The 25,360-nt window shown below is 39.9% G+C and overlaps 1 protein-coding gene across 1 annotated transcript; it reads left to right on the top strand.

The window, feature by feature from the left end:
* The first annotated feature begins 1,537 nt into the window (after positions 1 to 1,537).
* LOC134628608 (serine hydrolase-like protein) lies at positions 1,538 to 20,603 on the top strand. Its single transcript, XM_063475325.1, has 12 exons — positions 1,538 to 1,621; positions 12,804 to 12,947; positions 14,617 to 14,730; positions 14,842 to 14,883; positions 15,891 to 15,910; positions 16,018 to 16,092; positions 16,238 to 16,344; positions 16,694 to 16,773; positions 16,868 to 16,902; positions 17,007 to 17,083; positions 17,230 to 17,314; positions 20,394 to 20,603. The coding sequence occupies exons 1-12, from the start codon at positions 1,585 to 1,587 to the stop codon at positions 20,511 to 20,513; spliced, it is 936 nt and encodes a 311-aa protein (XP_063331395.1). The 5' UTR covers positions 1,538 to 1,584; the 3' UTR covers positions 20,514 to 20,603.
* Positions 20,604 to 25,360: the final 4,757 nt, after the last annotated feature.

Raw genomic sequence — 25,360 nt, 5'->3', positions numbered from 1 at the left:
TTGCTCTGTTGCAAATTTAAGCAAAGCATCAATTAGGAAATGGCCTGAAGTCAAGCTAAGCTGCGATGCCTGCAGATCATGTGATCTCAATACCAGCCCACATCACCTACACCTACACATTCAGTTGGCAAAACCCAAATAGGGGGACGCATGATTTGTGCCATTTGAGCTTGCCTACACTTTGCACACCTGCAAGCTGCTTTGCAACCCATTTTCACCCCACTTTCAAATATGAATCCTCCTACTGTCTGTGGTGTTCCTGACTGAGACTGTTTAAAACTGTTTCAAATGCAAATCTCGTGATTCTATCTATTTACAGGCATCTCTTTGGGCTGATTTGGTTTTATTTCCTCTTTTTTCAAATATTATAGAGGCAAATTTGGTGTGATTTCATTTGTAGCGTCATTATATGAACTGTTGTGTAGTTTTAACAGTTTTACTGCACTTTATGAGGAAGTTCAAGCACTTCTGGACTGCAGATTTAGTATTTTAATGACTTTTACATTAAAAGTCACCATGGAGGCCAGGAATTACTACATAAAAAGCAAAGACTTTTACCACTGGGATTTAGAATTGTTTATATTTCCATCTCCTTTGTATTAGTTTAATCCAATCTTTCGAGTATCCTCTTGTATCTTGTCAAGTCTTTGTCTCTGTTAAATGAGTCCCAGTCTAGTAACTTCCTTGTTTATTTTGTTAGTTATTTGTCTCTTGTGCCTTGCCACTGGTTGGACTTCCCTTGTTATTGTCTTGATTCCTTTCAGCTGTGTCTTGTTACCCTGGAGTTTCTACTTCCCTTGATTACTTAATTTATAACCTTTGTTTCCCCTTTTCCTTTGTCTGATTTGTTTGGCTGTCATACTTGTGTGTTTTTGCTGTTGAAGTGGCATCACTGTTGGTTTTCTTCATGGGCTTTGTATTCTTGGAACTACTTTTCTACCACCATTTAAAGTTGTGGTTTGGAGTCAGATTACATGTATTTGTAATATTAAATTCAAAAGTCACATTAGTCACAGGTATGTTATTTCTCACATTACAATGATTCTAAACTTATATTTGTGTGCCTTTATTTTCGTAACAATCAACTGACTTTAGGCCATGTGCAGGTCGATTGGCTTACAGCTTCTAAGAGGTGGAGATATGGATATTACTTTTATTTTTATCCTCAAAAGGATATAACAGATGTAACTAGTCCCCAGCCCAAAACAACTATCTACTGAAAAAATATATATAGTTTCGATGTCATGCTCTCTGAGCTGGTTTTCAGTTTTATGTTAAAATTTGAAGACAAAAAAAAAAAAAAAAAGAGAGAGAGAGCTGGTGTTTTTTGGGGGGGTGTTTCCCCACTAGGACAGGAATCTGTGTCAGTGCGTAAAACTGTAGCCTGAGGTTTATTTATAGTCTTACCTTGTAATCCTGTGACAATGCTTATTGAGCCATTTTACTGCGTACTGCAAAGTTATGTAAGCAGTATTGTAGTAAAACAGAAGCCACATAAAACAAGAAGCTACATGATAGTAACAAACAACTGAGGGAGCGTTTCGTCCATGTTTCAGTCAGCCAAGCTCTCAGTTCATTTTCTTCATGGTATCCCACAGGTGTTCTCTTGGATTTGGTGCAGGTAAGACCAATGCAAGCTTTTCTTTCTTCTTTCCTTCCGCAGGCATTGCTTTGGATTATTATCCCACTGAAATGTCTGCTTCTTTATTGATCCCAAAAAGCCCCAGACTTTGACATTTGCTTTATGGGGCTTGTTATCCTGTCTTCCTCTGCAAATTTAATCCTGCCTGTCTTTGTCGTCAAGCATATGAATGGTTTCCTCTGTTATCAGTCATCATCCGTACCCATACCTGCTGATCCGATTTCAAATTGCCTGTGAGCTCACTCGCATCTGGTCATTCTCACCGATCTCTGAAACAGTCCTGCTTCCTGCTTCTCGCCTGTTTTTTATTTTACTCACAGTGATGCAGTCCAGTCTGCTGCTGGTCTCTCAGGGTCTGTCTGTGAGCATTTGGTTCACGGTCACAAGCTGCCATCTTTGAGCAGACAGCTCTATTTGATAACGTGAACCTTCTTCTCTTCTTTTTTTTTTTTTTTTTTTTTTTTTTTTTTTAAATGAGCTCATTTTACTTAAGCAGTTTGGTGTTGGTTACTTAACAGTGGCTCTACCTGAAGTAAGTAACCGGTCATTGTAGCTCCACCAACCAGGATTCATCAGAACATGCCGCATTTGTTTAAAGTTGTAGTGAATGTAATCAAATATAAGCACATCTAATATTTTATATACGAACCATGTGAACTATAATTTAACCCCCCAAAAACTTAGTCCCTGTCGACCTTTGTAGTCAGAAAAAGTTTAGCAGCATATGCACACATTTTTATCATACATTGCCCCTGATTTGTTCAAGGCTTAAGAGGTCAAATACAGAAGACCTCTTTTCTTTTAACTTGACAACCTGACTCTTTGGGTGACCTCGAGGCTTCTACTTTAGAGTCTTTGATCTGGGATCTATTCAAATGTGTTGAAGTCTGAGGGAAACAAACTGCTGAATAGTGTAAATACTCCCTGTGAGACGACAGCCTTCAGAACAGAAGCAATAACAAGACTTGTACACACATGCGGTCTCTCATATTCTCCTTGTTATCATGATGGAAAACCTCTCCCCACCACATTTCCAACAACATCTAAGAACAAGAACACACAATAAGTCAAAGAAAAACACATAAAAATTGTGTATAACAACCAGAAGGACGTTAGACTCCACAGATGCGATGCATCTTCATTGAGCATATAGGCAGTAAAGCTAGAATTCTCTGTGTCAGTTAATGATAGAGAAAAGACAAAGGCTCGAAGATAAAAACCTCTCGAGTGGATCTCTCAGATCACACAGAAGGTCCCAGTTTGGTGCTGGGACCGCAGATGGGTCTGCAGAGATTTGCACACCCACAGCTACATGCTGTAGTTAGTGGGGTTGAAATATGTGGAACAGCCAGTAATTTGGCCTATTGTTTGTTGTGCTGATGGTCCTTTAGCCTAGTCCCTGCTGGAAAAGAAACAAAAGTCCAAACAGACAAAGAACGTCTTTGTAGTGAAGTTTAAAAAAGAAAAGAAAAATTAAACTGTCCACTGGAACTGTCGTCTGTGCTTTCCATAAATGCTTTTCTTTTTTTTTTTCTTTTTTTTTAAACCCTTCCTTTTTGTGGCGAAATCATCTTTAAAGCACACTCATCGCTGTTGGGCTACATGTTTGAATACTAACACTGGGCTGAATAGAAAAGGCGAGGCGGTGGGTCACAGTTACAGCTCTTAACGAGATATCTGAAGAGCATCATCTGCAGAGCATCTTTAGTCTGATGTAGTGATGTTAGAGCCGTGAATGAAAGGCATTTTCGCAGCGTGGGATAGCAGACTTTTCAGAGGAGACTGGAGCAGGAAAAAAAAGTGCAGGAAAATACTTTGACCAGAGATTAATTTGCGTCTGTATGTATGCGTGCGTGTCCTTCATTTATACTGTGCTCACACAACGGGAGCCTGTTTCTTGTGCACAGTTCAGCACATGAGGAGTCAAATAAAATCCTAATGACCCTCTAAATAGTACTTTGTGTCTTTGAGACGTGATCTCGGTTATGTAGGACAAGATGTGTGGTGCGGAGGCTCGTGATAAAAAAGGGCATAATCATGCAAAATGCTAAAATTAGCCTCAAAAACAGACTTTGGAGCTTTGAGGGTTTGTGGTGTTCAGTGGAGGGCAGTAGGATGCTCGTTCCTCCTAGTGCATCACACCAAGGCTGCTAAAACAAAAACAAAAAAATCTCAATATTTCTATTAAATGATTCACAACTCTCAAAATGAAGGGCCCGAATGGCTAAATGATGATTTATTGGAAGGACAGGGGTTGTGATCATGGCATGGAACTAATGTGAGGTCTTTTAGTTTGGCTGCAGCTCTGGTTAAATGTTAATGCTTATAAAATTACTCTTTTTAATGTGTCTGCATCTTAATGACTAATCTATCACTTCATCCAGTGATAAAGATGAGTCTTATAGTGTTTGTGCTCCAATAGTGTGAATTTTTATCAATTAAAATATGGAATATTATTTTAAAATGCTTTATTTCTCTTCAGGCTGTTGTTTTAAAGTGAGGTCTAATTCGGGTTATGAGGTTTGTCTTTAGCTCCTCTTTTCCTGTCACTGAGAAATAATCTCTCTGCCGAATGTGTTTCTCCTGAGCAGGATTTATGTTCGCCAGAGCTGCATAAATTAATTTTCTAAGTTGCTTCTAACTTTTTTTGAACAATTCAACAAATCCACCACCTCCTCTCTAATGTACTTATTTCCTTTATTGAGATGCTGGAGCAACACAAACGTGCAGCTGAGGCTACAAGTTACTGTTTAGTTGTTTTGCATGATCTGTTCTGTAACTAATGACACACCTATTCGGCTGCTCATTAATACAAATATCTAACCAGCTAATCACCTGGCAGGACCTCAGGCATGTCGACATAATCAAGACAACCTACTGAAGTTCAAACAGGGCATCAGAATGCATGAGAAAGCTGATTTCAGTGACCTTGAACGTGGCATGGTTGTTGGTGAAGAAGGGCTGGAATTGCAGAAACTGCTGATCTGCTGCGATTTTCCCACACAGGCATCTCTCGGGTTTATGGAGAATGGTCTAAAAAAAAAAGAGAAACCATCCAGTGAGCAGCAGCTTTCTGGGTGAAAATGCCTTGTGGTGCCACTTTTGTCAGATAATAACATAAAAGTGAGGCTGCAGTTCAACAAGGCTCACCATACCTGGACATCAGAAGATCAGAAAAAAGTGTTTCAACATTTGGATGGTAAGATCAGAATTTGGCGCAAACAACGTGAAAACATCGATCCATCCGACCTTGTATCAGCAGTTCAGGCTGCCAGTGGTGTAATGGTGTGGGTGACATGTTTTTGGCACTCTTTGGGCCCCACCTACTAAACCACATGTATCTGATCACTCCATCCCTAATATGTTATATCAACATGAACTAAAATCTCTGAGGAATGTTTCCAGAAACTCGTTAAATCTGTGATATGAAGATTTAAAACAGCACTGAAGGCAAAAGGGGATTCAACCTGGCACAAGCAAGATGTACCTAACGAAGTGAAAAGAACTGAAAATCTGTCTCTGTTTTTATAAATATATGGGTTTGCATGGCAAATTTGAGAGCCATCAGAGGGCGAAGTAAAAATAGAAAATAAAATGTTTTGTTTCTTCTTTACAGAAAACATATCGGTGAAAAATAACCCCGAAGCAAACGAGCAAATTTTAATAAACACTCTAAGATGGCCACTTTCTAACAGAGTCTGTAAACAGAAGTGAATTATAGCTCTGTCTCTCTAAGTGAAGCCATGGTTATCAGCTGATTTGGATGTGGCACACCTGGTCTGTGAACCAGGATAAAAGCACCTGAGCTTAGAGCTCAGCCTCGCTCTCTCCCTTGTTCTCATTTCCAAGATTACAAATGAATTCTCAGTCCATCCCACCAGGAATGCAAGTGAGGGAGGTGAGGACAGGATAAGAGGAAAGAATGACACAGCTGCACTGTGAATCGTTCTGAGCGTCTGAGCTCATGACCTCAGACGCTCGTGATGTTTTTGCAGTGTCACAAGACGAGTCGAGATCTCCAGTGTTTCAAAAACACAGAAACACCTGAGAGCAGAAAAGTTTGTTAAAAAAATAATGTACAAGATGTGAAGTATAAACAAATGGTTTGTGAATTCCAGCTTTCATGTGTCTCCCAAAAAAGCCTGCTCTCTCCCCACGATGCCTTTTAGGAGTTGAGTCACCCTCCAAGATGGTGCATTGAAATTGATTTCCGGGTCTCAGCCAGGAGGACGGAGGAGACAAGGAGGCACAAATTAGAGCAAGAAAAGAGCCTCCTCTTTGTGCACTCTTTGAGTTTGGTGAAGATCTGGCAATGCTCCTCACTTTTCACACACACCTGCATCCAACACCACTGATGAGCCCACTTCATGGTTCACTTGGCTCTCTTTCTTTCTGTTAATTAGCTACAATAAAAGTCGGTAATAACCGTCAGCTGTCGTGCTCTTTCTATTTTTGCCTGGGCTCGGGAGCCGAGCTGTGACAACACTTCCACATCTCCTTGTATTGCGCTGTGTGAGCTTGCATCAGCAGCAGAATTAAACAGCCTTTGTCTGTTTGTGCTTCTGCCTGCGACACATTTGGAGCTGATAAAAGATGTGTTCCTGTTACAAATTACCGCGAAACACCGCCTCCTTAATCGAGCCATTTAACCGTCAAGTCAGATGCTTTCGCTGCTGTTGTCGCCGCCTGTTTCTGGACACAGTGTTGATGCAGGACAAAGCAATAAAAGTCCAACATAAAGCTCTTTTTCTGTGAACATGACAAATGTTTGGTGTTTTTTCCAGCTCTTGCAGGTCAAAATCTTTTCATGTAACTGGTTGAAAATTCAAAAAAACACTTATTTATCCACAAGGGGTAATAAAAATTTTGCCACGTGATCCAAAATGACCGCTCACAGTTCAGGTACAGAAGTACTGACTGTGGGGGAACAAAGGAAGGTCAGAGGTCAGATTGTTTCTGTGTGTCACCACAGATGGTTAGTGTTAACCTTCATTTTCTCAAAAAAGTATTCCAAGGGTTGAAAGTCAGGGTGTTTTTAGAAGTTTTTCTAGCATCATATTTTTGAAGGTCAATTTAATATTTTCCTTTATCTGGAAAGCTTGAGCCTCAGAAGATCCTTCAGGTTTTTTAGGGTAAATATCTGCTCAGGCTCAAAGCACGATCCTTCATCCTGGATGATGACGGTGCATAAATTGAATTAAAACATCTTTCTCTGCTTCTCAAACAATCTTTGGCTCCCGTACATGAATGACTGTTTCAGAAATTCACATTGAGAAAATCTGAGAGAACTCCATCATGAATTTTGGATGTAATATTAACAGGAGCTTGCTCTTTCTGAAAAAGTTAATTTGGATTAGCTGCATTGTGTCATATCTTTGGAAAATCACACTGAAGTTGGCTGAAAATGTGTTTTCCTTTTCTTAATATTCAAGCTTTAATATCTGTGAAATCATTCACCTGACCTGCCTTGTATGTGAGAAACTGTAAATAAAATATCAGCCCCGTACCTGTGAAGCTGGGATTTCTATAGGCCTCCAAATCTGCTGAGATCGGACATTCAAATATTCTAGAGATTTCAAGACTTTAACCTGAGGCCACAGTCAGTATTCATCTAGTTATAGTACCGGATATTCATCCTCAAACATCAGAAATCTAGCTCAAGTAGATTTGTAGATAATGGAATTTTTAAATGATCAAACACGAAGGTAAATGAAACCAATGACAGCGGGGATCTGAACTGTTGTACAGCTCATATTAAGGAGTGCATTTTTCTCCTGATGCTAGTTTTTCTCCCTTTTTCAGGTAAATCTGTGACAACCAGGGTTTTTTAAATCTGATTAATTGACATGGAATGAGCCTTTGTTGACCCAAAGGTTTCTGTTTCCAGAAAGCTCGAAATAACATCTGAGACAACTGAATGACAAGTTTGGCATTCTTCACCCCTTTTTGCATAAAACAGTATCCAAAAATCCAAAATCATTTAGTCTTTTAGTCTCTTCTCCTCCTGCTTCCATCTCATCTTCTAAGTGGATCTCTTGTTAATATACAAATAAAAAAGTCTGTATGAGCAATGCTGTACAGATTATCTTGCAACGAAGTTATTAAGATCCTTTTATCACTATTAACACCCCAATCTCTCTCATATATTACTTTTAGTGATGTTTCACATCTTAGAGACAACTTTTATGACAACTTTAGCCAATTCACACCAAGTTTTACAGATAAACAACACATTAATTTATATGATTCAATACATTAAACATGAAGCTTTTATGAAATCGGTTATCGTGTAAGCCTCCTGCTTCTCCTCACAGTTCAGGTGCCTTTTGATTCAACTGCGGCATGTATTCAAATAATCTCCTTTAGCTCACAAATAATATAAAAGATACTGAACAGGTAAAACAACTTCACCTTAAAGAGCTACAGCATTAAATATGCAGAAAAAACACTCTAATGGGAGTACAGACTAATGCGCTGGCACTTCACGAGGATTTTAAACACAGCTTTTGTACTGCAGTGTTTTTGCATAATTTTATAGTAATGGGCCTCGGTGGTGAAAAACATCATTTTTCTGCGGTGAGTGAACGAGGAGCTGCTTCTTTAGCCTAAAGGTTAATGTTTTACATCATTAACGACACGTCACTTTGGAGGACGTTAATGGAGGGGATTTCTGTTTGGGGCTGAACTTTATGGGTTCTTTCACAAACTGGATGTGAAAAGAAAAACTTGTACCTTTGTGGTGACATTTAGTTTACTTGTTTCCAAACTGGCTTGCCCACATTAACAACACTGGAATTAAACAAGAGTTAAAGCCTCATTTCTCCCAGGAGCTGAGTCAAAAACGATGGGAGCACCTCAGCTTTTTCAAAAGTTAAAGGGGACCTGCGCTTTTCCCGAGTTTCTGTCATATATTTATAATGGCATAAAGGTCAAGGCTTTAAATGATGATGTCACTGTACATACAAGTAATCCTGAGAGTCGTCAGCTCTGACTTCAGACTGCTTTAGAGACTCTGTTCCTTTTACCTTTGGCTCTGTATGATGTGAGTGAGAGCAGACATCTTTCATGTACTCATCTCAGGCATACAGCTCTCTCCCTCCCACCTTTTTGTTTGCAAGTAGCAGCCAATCAGAAGAAGACTGGCAAAAGGGGGGTGTTGCCATGAGTGTATTTTTTTTTTTCATTCTTAACCCTCTTTTTTGTGTTTGTTTGTTTAGCAAAAAATGATATAGATTAAAACTCATGCATGCAAATTGATATTTAATTTCTTCATATTTTAGGTTCCATTGGGTAAAAGGCAGAAGAGCTAAATCTGCTCTTGTCACCAAGGCTCAGTATAAGATAAATAAGGATTATTTTGAACTGTGAATCATTTGAGGATATTAATAAGGCTTATTCAAATATATCGATGATTACTGTCTCAGACTAACAAAAATCACTATCAATAGTATCAAAAATCACTTCCTGCTTCAAAAGCAGGCAGTGTGTTCAGTGGTGGCTTCATTTCATGTCAGGATGTCATTAAATCAGCTTAAAACAAAGACTACCTCTTAAGGAAGATGAAAGCTGCAGAGATGCATCTAACATGCAACATCTACATGCGTTCATCTGTAGGCTGCTTCTGCCTACAACCTCCTCTGAAGCTGTCTTACTAATCTGCACCTAATGTTATATTTCCTGTGTCTTTTTTCCAAAGCATGATCCAGAGAAGGCACAGGATAGATTTTTTTTTACCCCCTGATTTTCTTTTTCTATGTCAAATATGAATAATTACTTTCAATTTCCCCACACCTTCTAAAATAAATTGAATTTAAAGAACACTGAATTCCTTTTATGCACTCAGACACGTCCATCTTCCTTTTTCCATCTTCCCAGGTGTGAAAATCCCCCCGTACTCTGTCACTCCAAAGTGCAGACTCGGTAATGAATGACTGCAGCGTCGTCTCTGAAGCCTGTCGTTTGCTGGAAACATCTCACATCACCAACTAACGTTCAACTTACAGGATCCATTTCCAGTTTTTTGTGTGAGGCTCTTTTCACTCGGGCTTAGGAGGCTTATCACATCACTGCCTGTAAATTACTCGCTGTCTGCTTTGGACGTTGCACCACATCCTGATGTGATGGTTTCTCATCAGTCTGTCAGAAGCCTTTGATGCAGTTGATACCTCCTTATTTCTATCCAGATTATCTTGTGCTATCAGAGCAGATGCTGCACTGCAATATGTTCACGTGTAAAAGAAGCAAATGTTGGTCTGAAGAATCGCCGCTGTGTTTTTAATTTGAAGCGATTATCCAGCGTGAACTCTGCTGTTTGAAGTGGATGCAGTCTTCATTTACAGCACCAGAGTCGTGCAGAAACATCGAATCGAGGATGGAAACAGGACGAAGTTGCCGTAGAAACATGATGTGAATGATAATGCAATTCTGTAGTGTTACAGAGGAGGAATAATCCAGAATAATGTCAAACAATAGTGATGACAATTATCAAATTTGTGCCACATTTTTCAGAACAAGGCTACAAAGTGCAATTGAGTAAGAGAAACAACGTGCCAAAAACAGGAAACTAGATTTCAAATAAGACTTCCATCAATAATTAGATGAAGGAAGGAGAAGCTTCTGCTGTGAAGCAATGAAAGAATAGCTTAAAACTGCTTTTATAAAAGAGGACGCTATTCTAGCTGTTTTAATGTTCACAGAGACATCTGACAGCATGATCAGCTTTAATACAACAAAACTAACCTGCAAAACATCTGTAACCTGTTAGAAGCTGAGATTAATCTCTAAATTTTGTCTTCACTAAGCCTTTACTCTGCTTCATCCCATTGAAATAATAAATATGTAATATATATATAGAATCTCATCTTTGTTGAGCCTGAAAATTCAAACTTCTTTGTGAATTCAAAGTTAGAATTTAAAAAAGAAACGGAAGAAGAGAAGTTGCAGAAACACGTGTGTGCATGTTTGTGTGAATATGTCTGCAAAAAAGCAACTGCATGTCAGGTTTAGTGATGGAGGACCCCAAATGCAGACTCATAGGCTGATGTCAAATGTTATAGATGGAAACCTGGCCCATGAGAAATCACAGGAACTCTAGACAGACACACAGAGAGCTATGAAACGAGACGACGGGAGCAGTAACAGTACAGGAACAGGATGATACAACAAAAAACTAAGGGGAAATAAGGGCTATAAACACATACAAGGTAATTAGAGAGATGGGAAACACCAGGAAACATAGCTGAAACTAATCGGGAAGACTTGGAATGGGAATCAAAACCAAATACAATGTACATGTGATAGCAGACTATCAAAAATCAACAGGATGTCAGGTTTGCTGTGTGGCAGTAAGAGTAGGACCCAGCTGTAGGACTTGGAGACAAGAGATTACCTAAAAGAGGCAGTTTTGTTGTTGAAACACAGAAATACAAAAAACCAAAAACTCAAGCAAGAAACTACTTCTGAGATTTCTTTGATCTCTTTGATTTTTTTACAGTTTCTCTGAATATTGCTCAGACATCCACTCCCAGGAAAATTGTGGTGTCGCTTGGTCACACTTGCTGATGATCAGTTAATCCGCTACATTTGATTATTAATGCCTGGCTGCTGCTTCCCCTTTAAAATCCCGTAGACGCATTGACCACATTATTTTTATTATCGCACGATACAGGAAAACTTGAAATTCATAGAGGCTGTATTTTCATTTTCCAAGGACTGCAAATGGGATGGAGTGAAAGTGATGCCGGTTCATTAAATCCAGACGTATTCGTGTCTGATTGTGCTCGAATGGTTCATTTGAGTAAATGATGCTGAGTAAATTATTTGTTGCTATGATAAGTATGCTGCATTTTAAAACAGTTGTTAATATTTAAAAGATACTACACTGATGTTTAAATATTTAATCTCTCTTTTTTTAAGTAATGCTCATCTAAGAAAATAAAGTAATTAACTGTGACTGAACACACAAAACAACCTTGAATATGAAATTTCTACTCTTGTCATCAGGCCAGAGTGAGAGCTAAAAAAAAACATATATAGAGAAAAATATGTTTGCGCTTAGAGGCTCAGAATAACGACTCGGCGGTGTCGTTTTATTGCACTCGTTCTGCAAATTCAGCTGCAGCTCCACTAAATTTGATGCTATTAAGAGACAAAACCATTTTAGGTAGCAGACACCCTTTTTGCTGAACGTTTCACACTCAGCAGACTGTGATAGGGAGCGGTGTCATAACAGCTGGAAATGGTTAAGAGATGTTTTAAGTTAATTTTTCATGTCCACAATATGATGGCAGAGACTTTGTACTGATTTTGGAGGATTCAGTGGCCTCTAATATATTGTTTATTTATTTTGTTTGGTAAAGATGCTTTTTAATGCTCCTATATGTTAAAAATTTAGCATTTTTAACATATGGGAGTCTGTCATTAGGACTGAGTCACATTTTTAGAGCCACTAAAGGACCTGCAGCTTTTGGCCCTGCAGCCTGTGATGCACATGTGATCTTTCACTTGACGCTCCGGACACCAAACAGGCTGTTTACTTTAAATGAGTCTGTAAGACAAAACAGGCCACTGGCCAAATTTATTCCTGTGTTTATGACTTAATTGTTTCTAGCTTCCTAAACTTCTGATGGCTTCACCTTATCTGACCTCACAGTGGAACAAACAGAAAGTGCTCTCGGCTGATAGGTCACGCTGTCCTTGTAGAGGGCACTCTGGCAGGCCTTACTGACCGGAACAAAAGTATCATACTTTTACCCAGTGTGTGTAAAGGTGAAACACACCCCTGCGGTGTATGATTGGCCATAGCTGCAGCATGTCATTCTGAACATCCAATAAAATCGCAGGCCAAAGGTCAGGAACTTCATGCTTTTAAAAAAAATGGAAACCTTAGAGTTTGTGTGATTTGTTTACTTTACTGAACTTTGCTCATTTGATTCCCTGAGACAAAAACTGAACATCGTCCAACAGTGAAATGTCATCAGTGAAACAAGAAGGTAGTATATCTGCACAAAAAAACCAGACCAGATGGTGGTTTGTTTGGGTTTTTTTTTACCACTTTCAGCCCTCATTGCTGTTGTGAAATCCTTTGACTGATCATCAAATGTCTGACAGATTGTTGTGTTTGTACTGCCGACTGACTGAAGCTGTGCTGTGTTGTCTCTAGTTTCAGAGCTCTCTATACCGGTCCCATGGGGAGAGATCAGAGGCAAAGCCTGGGGTCCTGAACACGGCCACCCGGTGCTGTGCCTGCATGGCTGGGCAGATAACTGCGGTTCATTCAACACGCTCATTCCCTTCTTACCTAAAGGTAATTCACCACAGACAGGACAAGGTTGAGAAAAACTGTCACCTGTGGGCTGTTGTAGCCGTGGGTAAGTGGCTGTCAGCTCTGTGTGACTCATTATCTTTTGTGCCTTATTGCCCCCTACTCTGTACTCCCAGTACACCAAGGCTAGAGTGCAACCATCCAGTGTGAGCTCAAGAGTAACATCACAACGGTAATCCTGACCACGGACATTATATAAACAATCAAGTGGCAATCAATAGTTTATGAATTAAATGCCTCTAGCGGAGGGGGGTCTAAACTATCCACCAGTGGTTTATATCTGCTGCTAAATCATAATAACTTTGGTTTTGTAGGCTTGTGGTCATAAACCACAAACATTATTAAATGATAACGGTCACAATGCCGGGAAAAGGTCAGGGGATGTTAAGCCACTTTATTTAAAACCACAAGTGAAAATCCAAAAGCAGAACATCAGTCAAAATACTGCCAGGAAGGACCGTCAAACTCACTTTACATCAGGAGCTACGTACAGCTCGCCTTATCTTAACTGTCCCAAACCAGTGAAACTCCCCTTTCTGTCAGTGTGAAGATGTTTAACTACACATTTAATGCCATTAGATATAAGAAAAAAGAAGTGCAGTTACAATAATACACGTCGGTTTTTCTATATGATTAAAAAAATGCTGTAATGTGTGAAAATGTGTACAGAAATTACAGAAAATGTTCTGGTACCTCACTCTAAACACTCTCCCGTAGCTACAATTGCATTAATTGCATTAAAACTCAATCCAAACGCTTGTCAGGTTTAGGGTTAAGAAGTTAATAGCCATTATCAAGCTGCTTCAGTCTGAACCAAACAGGCAGATGAACACTGCTGTGACCGTCTCCACTCCACTATGGTTTTTTTATGATTATGTTTATTTTATTGCTTTTTATTTATGTGTTATTTTATTTTATACAATTTTTTTTCAATTTGTTAAATATTTACAAATTTCATTTTAATATTTTTATGTTCAGAATTTTTTATTTTCAATTTCATTTATTTAATTTTATTTTTTCAGTTTTTTTATATTTATTTAATATTTATTAATTTATAATAAATTAACTATTTAATTGATGAATTAATATTATTAATATTTAAACATTTTAAATATTATTGATGCTGCCGGTCTGTTGTGGTTAAGAGAGAGCTGAGTGTAAAAGCGAAATTCTCATTTTACCGGTCAATCTACGTCCCCTCTCTCGTCTATGTTCACGAGCTGCGGGTAGTGACCAAAAGAACGAGATCACGGATACAAGCAGTAGAAATGAGCTTTCTCCAAAGGGTGGCTGGCCTCTCCCTTAGAGACAGGTCAAGCAATTCGGCCATCCAGGAGGAGGGGCTCAGAGTAGAGCCGCTGCTCCTCCACATCGAAAGGAGCCAATTGAAGGTGTTTGGGCAGATGACAAGGATGCCTCCTGGGCACCCTGCTGGTTGAGGTGTTCCGGGCATGTCCCACTGGGAGGAGGGCCCGGTGCAGACCCAGGACACGTTGATCTCTCAGGCGGCCTGGGAACACCTTGGCCTTCCCCAGACAAGCTGGAGGAAGTGGCCAGGGATAGGGAGGTCTGAGCTTCTCTGCTTAGGCTGCTGCCCCCGTGATCCAGCCCAGGATAAGCATTCTGTCTCTCTGTCTCTGCTTCTGCTTAGAGTGCAGATATGTGGCAGTGGACATGCCAGGTCACGGTCTGTCATCTCACCGGCCTCCTGGAGTCTTCTATTCATTTCCTGCGTATGCAGCAGACGTACGTAGAGTTGCTGAAAGTGAGTGGGACCTGTTCGGCTCTCAGTAGCCGGGCTGCACTTCCAATCTCTTGGTTAAAACAGCCAAGCTAGATTTGATCAGATGAGTTTTCTGTGTCATATCCCCTGCAGGTCTCAGGTGGACAAAGTTCTCCATCATGGGTCACAGCATGGGTGAGTCACAGGCATGAACACTGACACTGCGCTGTGTTTTTTGCATTTACTCTTCTGGAAAGTCTGAATTTAAAAGAAGAACTTTTATAGGAAGACAGTGGCTATCTAAACTCAGGTCTAACTGATTAAATGTGCTGCTGTGCTGTGTGTGGAGCCACCAATCAAAGCGATGCTGCAACAATTAGTGATTTAATCAACTCATCAAGGGAACAGAAAACTCCAAATCTTCTGGCAATTGCCTTAATGGTAAAACGTTGTCTGGTTGGTGCTTCAAAGTAAACCTAAACAAGTTGATCATGCCGAGCATATTTTTTTTATTTTTATGCATAATAGTGACAGTGCTCACATAAACTAGTGTATCCTTCCCCACGGTCCATCACTGCATACCCTAATGTGCCAGACATGCACACAGACATTGAAACAATAGAAAGAAGTATAATGAAATGATACTTTAAACATTTATAAATTACTTTATCAATACTGTTTCCAATAAACAAAATGTTTGGAAATTAAATAATATGAACAATTTGCATATTTCAGCCAATCACATGGCAGCGATTCAGAACATTTAGGCGCATAGACATGGTCAAGCCAATCTGCTAAAGTTCAAACTGACCATCAGAATGGATAAGAAAGTTGATTTAAGTAAACACTAAAAGCCAAATGGGCTGGTCTATTTCAGAAACTGCTGATCTGTTTGCAATTTCCCACACAACCATCCCGGTACTAGAAAGGTGTACCAAATAAAGTGGCTGGTGAGGGTTGTAATCCAGTAAAATTGATGCTGTAAAGTTTTTACTGGAATTCCTGGGGAAAAGAAAAAACCTAGCTGCTGCAGTGCTCAGCTAATGGGAATCCTAATGAACTGAATCACTGTTGCTTTTTTCTGTCATTTTAAAGAAAGTAAACAAAGAAAACAATACTTGTTTTCAGCCAGAGTTTGTTTTAAATTCAAGGTGTCATAAAAATGATCGTGTTAATTTGACGATGTGCTCACTCCCTTACAGGTGGCAACATCGCCGTCTTGGTAAATTAAACACATCACGTTCATCTAATCACTGCTTTTATGAAATATGTGTCATAAACTGCATTTTCAAAGTGATCACAGCAGGGACTTCACTGTGTTTCCTACAGTTCAGCGCATTGTGTCCTGAGATGGTGGATGGCATCATAGTGCTGGACGTTTTTGGATTTGTACCTACAGATCCGGTACTTCAGCACTACTTCTCGTCACTGCTGGAAAAAAACAACAACAATCTAATAGTTGGAAAGATGCAGAACTACTTTATTAAATTATCTTTATGAGAAACTCCTGTCTGTGTTTCTGATTTTCTCACCTCTCATTTTATCACAGAAAGAAATACCCCGAATCATGAGGCAGGGGATGGAGGAGATGCTCAAGTTTGAAAAAAAGGCAGAAGAGAAGAAAAGGGTTTACACGTACGAGAAGGCGGTGGAGAGGTATCGCTTTATTTTATAGCCAATTCAAGTGGAGTAAGCCTTTTGTTTATGTGTTTGTGCAGAAGTGAAGTGAAGCTCTGCTGCTTTCTTCATACAACTGAACTGCTAGCTATCACTGTGGGTAATGTTGGCATCAGGTTTTGACAGAGTGAACTGCATTTTGTTGTTAGTTTGTTTTCTTAAAAAAGGGGGGGAAGAAAGCACCTCTTGTTCTGCCACATCAATTTAGTTTTATTTCAAACAGCAGAAGTCCTCGCTGTGTGGCATAATAATAAACTGCAGAGAGGGATGAAACAGAAGAAAATAAAACTGAGTCGCAGTTTTGACTAAATTGTTTTGTTTCCTTCAGGCTGTTGGCTGCAAACCCGACTCTGTCTGAACGGTCTGTTCAAACGCTTTTAGAGCGAGGTCTGACTCGAGTTGAAGGAGGTATGTCTTTATCGCTTCTCCTCCTGTCAGCGAGGAATAATCTCACTTTGCTTTCTCTCATTTGCTGGCAGCTGAATGTGTTTCTCCTCATCAGGATTTGTGTTCTCCAGAGACCTCCGAGTTAATTTTGTGAGTCACTTTTAACCTCCCCAAACTTCACCACATCCCACTTTGTGTCTCCTCCAACAGAGGTTTGGCATTCAGTTCACATACATTTGCTGTGTTTTATGCAGAAAAACATAGAGCGGATCACTTTGGAGCAGAGCCTGGAGATGCAGTTGCTGATTCAAGCTCCTGTTTTACTTATCCTGTAAGATTTTTACCACTAATCTGATATTACAGTATACTTTATTTTACAGCGTGGATGTGTCTCTGTTTGCGGTTTAAATGATTTTTGCCCTTTAAAATCAAGCATGTCAAAAAAAAACCACGTAACACCAATCTGTGTTTTTCTAGAGCTGACAAAGGTTTCGGTTCGGCATCTAGGGAATCGAGCCAGAAACTCACTTCGAAACTCCTCCAAGTCTATCAGGAAAGAAATGTGAGTTTAATTTTATGTAAGAGTAAATCACTCTCTACTAACATCTGTATGATAAAAAAAAAAAATCTAAGTTTCACTTTAAAAACCCTACAATAACACAGAGAAACGATCAAACCTCAACAATCAGGTGAGTCCCTATGAGCAAAGACTCAGCAACAGTGGGAAGGAGAAACTTCCTCTTAACAGGAAGAAACCTTCAGCCACAACCAGGCTCAGGGAGGGGCGGCCATCTGTCGCAACTGTTTGTGGGTGAGGGGAGGAGACAGGACACACTGTCTGACACACTTACTGCCTGATGCATCATCAGTTATTGAATTTTCTGTGCAGCCTAATTAGCCGGAGCCAAATTAGATCAAATATTTAAAATGTTTTTATGTAGCACTTTTTTCAAAATCCACTTTATGAAGTGTTTCATGTGAATAGCGCCAAAAATAAATAAATAAATACTAACTACCAGTAAACTGTAGTAAAATTAGAAAATAAAACCAAAAGTCAGGGAAGGCTTTTCCATGAAAGTTTGTTTTAACCTCCTCAGATCTGAGCTATTGCTGAGGATCCACTTTTAATTTCTCCCATGAGTCAGACTGACGAGTGTAAAAGCAGCACACATTGAACAAAAAGTCATCCTCATTGTCCTCATACGGAAGCAATTATTTAGTTATGCTGTAAAATAAACTAAAGCCACCATTATTTGATCAAGTATAAATCGTTTTACTGAGGAAAACAAAGCATAAAGTGCAGAAAAGCCAAACTTTAATGTCCCTGTATGAGGATTCAGGGTCTCGGGAAGTTAAAGGAAGTGATGGATGCCAACCTGATTTCCTCAGGCACATTGTTGAAGAGGCTAACTGCAAAAGACCTTTGCATGAGGATCTGTACTGATGTATACATTAGTAAGACAGTGTTCCTGTGTGGAGTTTTCCTCTTCTCCTTGTGTCCCTGTGGGTTCGGTCCAGCTACTTCAGCTTCCTTCCACAGTCCAAGGATGTGCAGTTAGTGGGATTAGGTTAACTGGTGATTCTAAATTGCCCATAGGTGCAAAGGTTGTCTGTGTGTTAGACATATGGCAGATCGATGATCTGTGCAAGGTCTACTATGCCTCTTGCTCTGTGGCAGCTGGGATAGACTCCAGCTCCTCCACGACCTCAATTGGTAAAGCAGAAGAAACTGGATGGATGGTTAAGACCCAATTTTTATGTTAAATTTGTGAAATTAGAGAACTAAGAAAATGAAAACTATGTATTTTTCTCACTAAGGAAACAGAACAACTGTGAAGTGGAAGTAAAAAAAAAAAAAATCTGTTTAGGTTTGAGCAAATAAATCAAAGTAAAAGAAGCCTAGTTTGGTGATAAATAAAACATTTATAAACCTAATGGCTTTACAAGTGGTTAAAAAAAGGTACGCACATGCAGTCAAACATGCCCACGCACTGTAAAATGTGACTTTGATTTCTCTTATTAGGATAAGAGATTCATGTTTATGCCTCCATACTAATCACCACTACTGAGATTCAGCAAAATTAAGAGGACACTATTCACATGAATCTAGTTTTTTTTTATCAGAGCCACAGGAAGCCACCGGGGATGGGCAGAAGAACCGCATGTGGCTCCTGAGCTGCTGGACCAAGACGCCCGAGCTCAAAGCAAGACCGCAAAGGACCTTAAAATAAAATAAAATCCTGAAACATCAAAATACTTAAAAACATGGAGGCAGTATTTATTTCAGATGCAAACAACAAAATGTCAGGATGCAACTAATGATCCTTGTGTCATATTTACAAATGTTTTGTTGGTTTTATTGCTATGTTAGAAAAAATAAGAAACTGACTGTAACTGATATGAAGTGTTGGGTCCTGCAGACAAACGGTTTGATTAAAAATGACAGCAGGCTGATCTGTATGAGAAACAATCATTTTCTGCTTTCAAAGAGCAGATGCTCTATCGCTGTGTAATTGGAATCCAGCTAATTGGATGGCATATCAGCTAATAGCAAGTAACCCAATTAATATTCATTAAATGATTATTTATGAGGTGTTAACTATCCACATAAAGCCAATTGATTATTTCTTAACAGGATCCGTGACACACCCTGCATATTAATTCATGCATTAAGTCGCGTTAGTTAGAAATGTTCTACAACTTTATTAAAAAGTGTACACGTGGATCTGACCTGCTGAAATCCCAAAACAGAGAATCTGCAGCAGTTAGATGCCACCAACTTTATTGTTATCTCACATCATTATTTTGGTCCACTCTTCTTCACAATGTTCATCAGCATACATTTGTTTATGCTGAGCTCTCTGAAGTTTGTGGTTTGGACTTTGACGGGAGCATTGCTACACCTGGACTTTTTTTCTTTTTTAGTCATTCTGCTGTGCTCGGGATTATTGTCCTATTGCATAATTCAATCTGGGCCAAGCCGAGCTATTGGTCTCACATTTGACTCTAGAATACTTTGGCATACGAGATTTCAAGGCTCACTCAACGGCAGGTGCTGTTGCTGCAAAACAAGCCCAACAATCAACCCTCCATCACTGTGCTTGACAGCTCGCATGAGGTGTATGCGCTGAATGTGACACTTTGCATTGTGGCCACACATCTCCACTTTGGTGGAGACTTCTGTTGCCAAACAATCCATATTTTTTCAGTCTTTCTCTAAATGTATTGTCATGAATGTTCACCGTAACATGCTAACTGAGCCCTGTACCTGTAGCTCTGGGGTTTTGCAGTTTCTCTGAGAATTGCATGGTATGATCTTTGAAAGTGAATCTTCTGGGGCATCCACTCCTTGGAAGATTGTGGGATTGTGTCAACACACACCTGAATGTTCCCGACCAGCAAACTGCCAAATGCTGTGCTTTCAAAGAGGAGATCAAACTTGCTGGTTATCGGTTGATCAACTACATTTGATTATTGGTACCTGGCTGCATCATATACTCTTAATTCCTGTGGAAGCTGTAAGGGTGTAGCATTTTACCAACATGCACAGAGTTCGGTGAAAACTTTCTTTTTCACAGTTCAACACTCTCCTCTTTTACTAGTAAATCCTCTTACCCTGTTTGTCTGTCTGTCTCTCTCAGGACACTGTGGTGAGAGTACCTGGCAGTCATCACGTCCATCTTGATAATCCTGAAGTCGTCGCTCCATTTATTTGTGACTTCCTGCAGACCAAAGTGCTCTCACAGCAGGTGAAAGCCTAGTGGACAAGATGTAACCATCACACACTCACATTCTCCATGTGAAGTTTCACACTTCAAAAGTCTCAGTGCACTGTTTTCGTCTCTCTTAGAGCTCGCATTACCATAAAATTGTTCCAGTAATTTGTTCTGTTCTGTACAAACCCAACTGGAGAGTCATTTGGAATAATAATACTGAATAATAAAAAAACATGATTTATGAAACTAAACTTTTCAATCTTTTGCAATTTTTGTAGAAATGGTGTATCTAATTAATTTTAGCTCATTAGTTATATAAAGGACCAGGACATAAATGTTTCTCTTTGTGTCGCTGTAAAGAAGCACTCCTGAAATGTTTCCATTTATTTATCCATCCATTTACAAGACAGATGAAGAACAGCCTGCGATGTCTTCAGAAAAATAACAGCAATTTAAGCAAAATATATCAGTTTTCTCTCATTCAGCCCGTCAAGTGTCATTACAAAGAAAAGATGCGGCTCGGTTCTTTGGCTTAACCACCTCAACTTTGGAGTGGTACTGCAGCCTGTGACTAATGCCATTGTCTGCAAGAAGGCTCTAAATCTGATGGTGATTCAGACCTAACCCTCTCACGTTGTGACCCATTATTCCTGCAACATAACTCTTCCTGGTGCAGTGAAAAATCCAAAGAGGATGCCCCCCTCCTCTGTGATTGTCGCACTTTGCAAAGCCATGCAGAAATCAGGTTGGCATCCTAAAATGTGCCAGCACAGGTGACACCAACACTTTGTAAAGTCATTTAACACCTCCTCACGTCAACCTTTTTTGATTGTGATTAGTTGTTGTCATATAAAGGCATCTTCTGATTTAATTTTCTGTTTCATGTAAAGACTTCGGCAGTAGTTTGTTCTGTTGTCGTATTTCTTCTGTCAGGCACTGAATGCCATCTACATCTCGATGAGCATCAGCCGACTGTGAAAACATGGGGCCGGGAACAAAAAGCCATTTAGACATTTTAACATATTGCCATGCATTGTGGTTTTGTGGCAGTCTGCTTGAGTTTTCAGTGCAGTCACATGTGTGTAAAAAGCCCTGAACTGAATAAAAATCCTCTGCGTGTAACTTATGCAGCGAGGAAGTCACAGTTCATCGCTTCTGTTTATGTGAGGCTGATCTGTTTAACTGCTGCTTTTCATGAATCTGGTGGTGGCACTGAGTGATGCTAAAAATGGCAGTCATTAAAAAAGATGACATCCTCTGACAACTTCTGGATATGTAGGCCACCCTCCTCCCTCTGCTCAGATTTTTTACTTTAAAAAAATAAATAAATAAATAAAAATAAAATCTGACTGTCTTAAACACTGCAGCTGCTGTCAGTCAGAGCAGATATGAAAGGAGTCCCTCACACAGAGATGGCTCCCTCTCTCTCAATGTCACATAAACTGTGTGATGGCCTTGGTGTTAAATGGAGTGGAATTGATTTTACGCAGCGCGTAGCAAGGCAGCGAGCATCCACAGACATCTGAAGGGCTTGTCCCCCTCCACCACCACCAGCAAACCCCCCACACCTACCCACCCTCCTCAAAAATGATTATAGTTATATAAGTTTCCCTCCCACTCCCGCCGTCGTCATGGCAACCCCCACCCCTCCTTTTTGAACGTCAGAGCCAGGAGCTGGAGGATGAAGCCGCATCCAGCTTCAGCATCTCGTGCCTGTGATTATTTTGCAGAGGAGGAACAGCTGCTGCAGAGACGGAGATCATCTAATGAGAGGTTCGGACTCTGGGCTGCTTTTCGTCGCTTAAAAAATCGCCACCGATCGAGCAGCGTCTGCAGGTAAAAGCGCGGTGCCTCTATTTACTCCCGTGCGCTATTTTTAGAAAAAACACCTGTGCCAGCTAATGATTGTGAAACTGAGAGGAGTAATGATGGAAAGCCCCGCTGCCTGTTTATTCGCTGTAGTGTCTTTTTTTCTGTCATGAGAAGGGAGCGGGAAAGCTTTCTCGGAGATGCAGTTAGCGGTGCGTATTTGGAAGGTTTAAACAACTCTGCTCATCCACCCTTCCCCACGATCTCGTCTCTTTTGCTTCTCTCCCTGTCCTCTCCTCCTCACCCTCCTTCTCCTTCACCCTTCCCATTCTTTTTGCCCTGACAGCCGGTATGTCGTGGTTGTTCTTGGACTGGTTCGTCCCACTCTACTTGCTGGTGTCGGTGTTGGTGCTGGCAGGCTTCGGAGCGTGCCTGTACTTCCTAGAGCCCGGGTTGCAGGATGCCCACAAGTGGAGCAACAAAACAGTCCGGCATCACCCGCTGGTGGCCAGTGTGAACTGCAGAGATGACGATAGCAATGCCCTGATATGATCAAGAGGGCGAGGCGAAGCGGGAGGGCGGCTGACCATCTGGACAGGGGTGCTGCCGCCGGGACACCCGTGGGATGGGAGCCAACATCCAAACGACCGTGGAAGAAAAATGGGAGAGAAAGGATGAGAAAGGAGGGGGAGATTATCTGTTGTGTCTGATAATGCAAACCCTGTTCTATATCATTCCAACTTTTCTCTGATCTCTGCTGATTTTCGTTGTAGAGGTGAGAGAAAAGTAAAACAGAGATGTTTTTAACATTCTTAAAAATTAAAAATTAAAAATTAAAAAAGAAGAAGAAAAATAAAAAAAATAAAAAAAAAGCCAAATGCACAATGCGGAGAAGACTGTATCCAGATAGAGATCGTGGGGTGATTGGAGGAAGTGTTGCCCTTTAGAAATGTGTTTGTAAATTTCACGCCATCCAATACTTGTGCCAAGTTTTACACGCATTTTGTAATTTTGACAATCACTTTGCACATCTCATAAAGTTTACTTACATTGTGCATTTAATTAGCTGAAGTGAGCGACATAAGTGCAATGACTTTGCTGCCAGCGGGGAGGGTTTTTAATCCTCTCTCTGATGTCGGCGTGGCAGCTGCTCAGACGCATGTGGATTGTTTAGTGCCGCTGTGCCAAAACGGTGTGTTTTTAGTGACTTACTTTAAACTGTTATGTACCCAATAAATGCAAATGATTCATTTAAGGTGCCAAGATTATCCTAGATGGACCAAGACGACTGACAAATAGCCTAGTATTTGGTAAAGTGTTTTTTTTTTCTTTGCTTTGCTTTGTTTTCATTGTTTTTACTTGACAGCATGGTGAGAAACTGTGGGTGTGTAACGACCCTCTTTTAAGAATCATATGCTTCCTTTGTTCATACAAAAATAAAACTGCTCAGTCCTCACTTCTTTGTATTTGCTGTTTCTATGCATTGAATATCCACCCTAAATATATAGTCTAAAGATTTATGTGCTTCTAAATAATTCATGTATATATATATATATATTGTAATATTTTAACTAGCTTGTACTCCAGCAGCTGGGCTTGCTTAATATTTCCCATTAAGGATTTACATTAAGCTTACATTAAAGTAGTCACTTGATATCCTTTTATCTATAAACTGTCAGCAGTTCCATCAAAATTTCTCAAACTGTTTTAAGTTACCTGACTTTTTAAGCCCCGACAAGATAAAATATTCACAAAAGCAAAGGGCTTTGGATTTTCTGCCCTCCTTAGTCATCTCAACCTGGCTCTTTTGTAGGTTGAACCCCTGGTTTGGAAAGCCTTTGAAGTCAAATAATATGACAGCCCAGAGCAGTAAAATACTCTTTATGCTTTGATTCAGCAATATTAAAACTATGATATCATCTGAGCTTCAGTCAAAGATTGAAATGCATGTTTTCTGTATTTTTGTAAGTAAATTTGTACTTTCAATGCAGGACTTTCATTTACAGTGCAGTCTTTCTATATATACCTTCAGCTTTAAAAAGAAAAAAAAAGCTTACAATACTGCACCTACACTTTTGAAAAGCCCTTTAAACTCTGCTCAGAGTAGATGCTTCGAGTTTGAAGGTCACTCACTCATGGAGTGCATAGAGTCTGTAAAGAAGAGGCTTTTTCATTTAAGGCAGTTTGAGGATAAAACTAGCTCTGCAACAGTTTGAAATTATGCGTAGATATTCATATTTTCTCTTGTAATGCAGAAAAAAACAAACTCTGACAGTGTAGTTGTCAGCAGAGTCAGAGGAGGTGCATTCACATTATTATGAAATGCATTTGTAGGTGTGGGGTTGTTTGTCTATAGTACCTTGTTACTATTCTGCCCAGACTCCGCAGCTGAAGACGATGTAGTAGCTTAATCTGGTTTGAAGTACGATGCATCATTTCACCTGTGACATTAATGTTTTTGTGACTAGGCTCTATAAAAGCATCAAACATAAGTTAATGATCTGAGTGCTTCTGTCACTCATATTTTGCTCTATAATCAGACAAGCTTCACAGTGTCCCACGAACCAAATCAAATGAGACACCAGCGTGGGAGTGCAACAGTGAAGCCTCAGTGTCGAGGTATGGAGAGAATGGCACTCGTGTGCCCACTACTTCCTACTGCTCTGCGCCGAGTCTCACACACTGTGCCTTGTTTACTCTCTCAGTCTGTCAGCAGCAGACACGGGGCATCATCACCACACGTCAGGTCAGTGTCTTTTTCTGCAGCTCTAACAAAAACAAAAAAAAAACAGTTGTTTTTTTCATAGTAAACACTGTTTTGTGCTGGTATTTTCAGTGTTGGTGCATACCAGCCATGCTGCCTCAGACTGCAGTGTTTAAAAGTAATTTAATGCACTCATAAAAGTGCTGCACTTTTACATAACTTGAGTGCTACGATTTTATGCAATTATGTGGTACTTAAACCCTACTACATATTTTCTGTACAGACATAAGTGCTTATTTAATATTTCAATATATATAAATAAAACATAGTCAGTTGATCAAATGTGGTGTATTGGCTTAGACTTCCTAGACGTTTTTTT

Source organism: Pelmatolapia mariae, linkage group LG6 (assembly GCF_036321145.2).
Source record: "Pelmatolapia mariae isolate MD_Pm_ZW linkage group LG6, Pm_UMD_F_2, whole genome shotgun sequence".
Lineage (NCBI taxonomy): Eukaryota > Metazoa > Chordata > Actinopteri > Cichliformes > Cichlidae > Pelmatolapia > Pelmatolapia mariae.
Note: the sequence above shows the minus strand (reverse complement) of the source record. Positions and strands in the feature narration are given on the sequence as shown.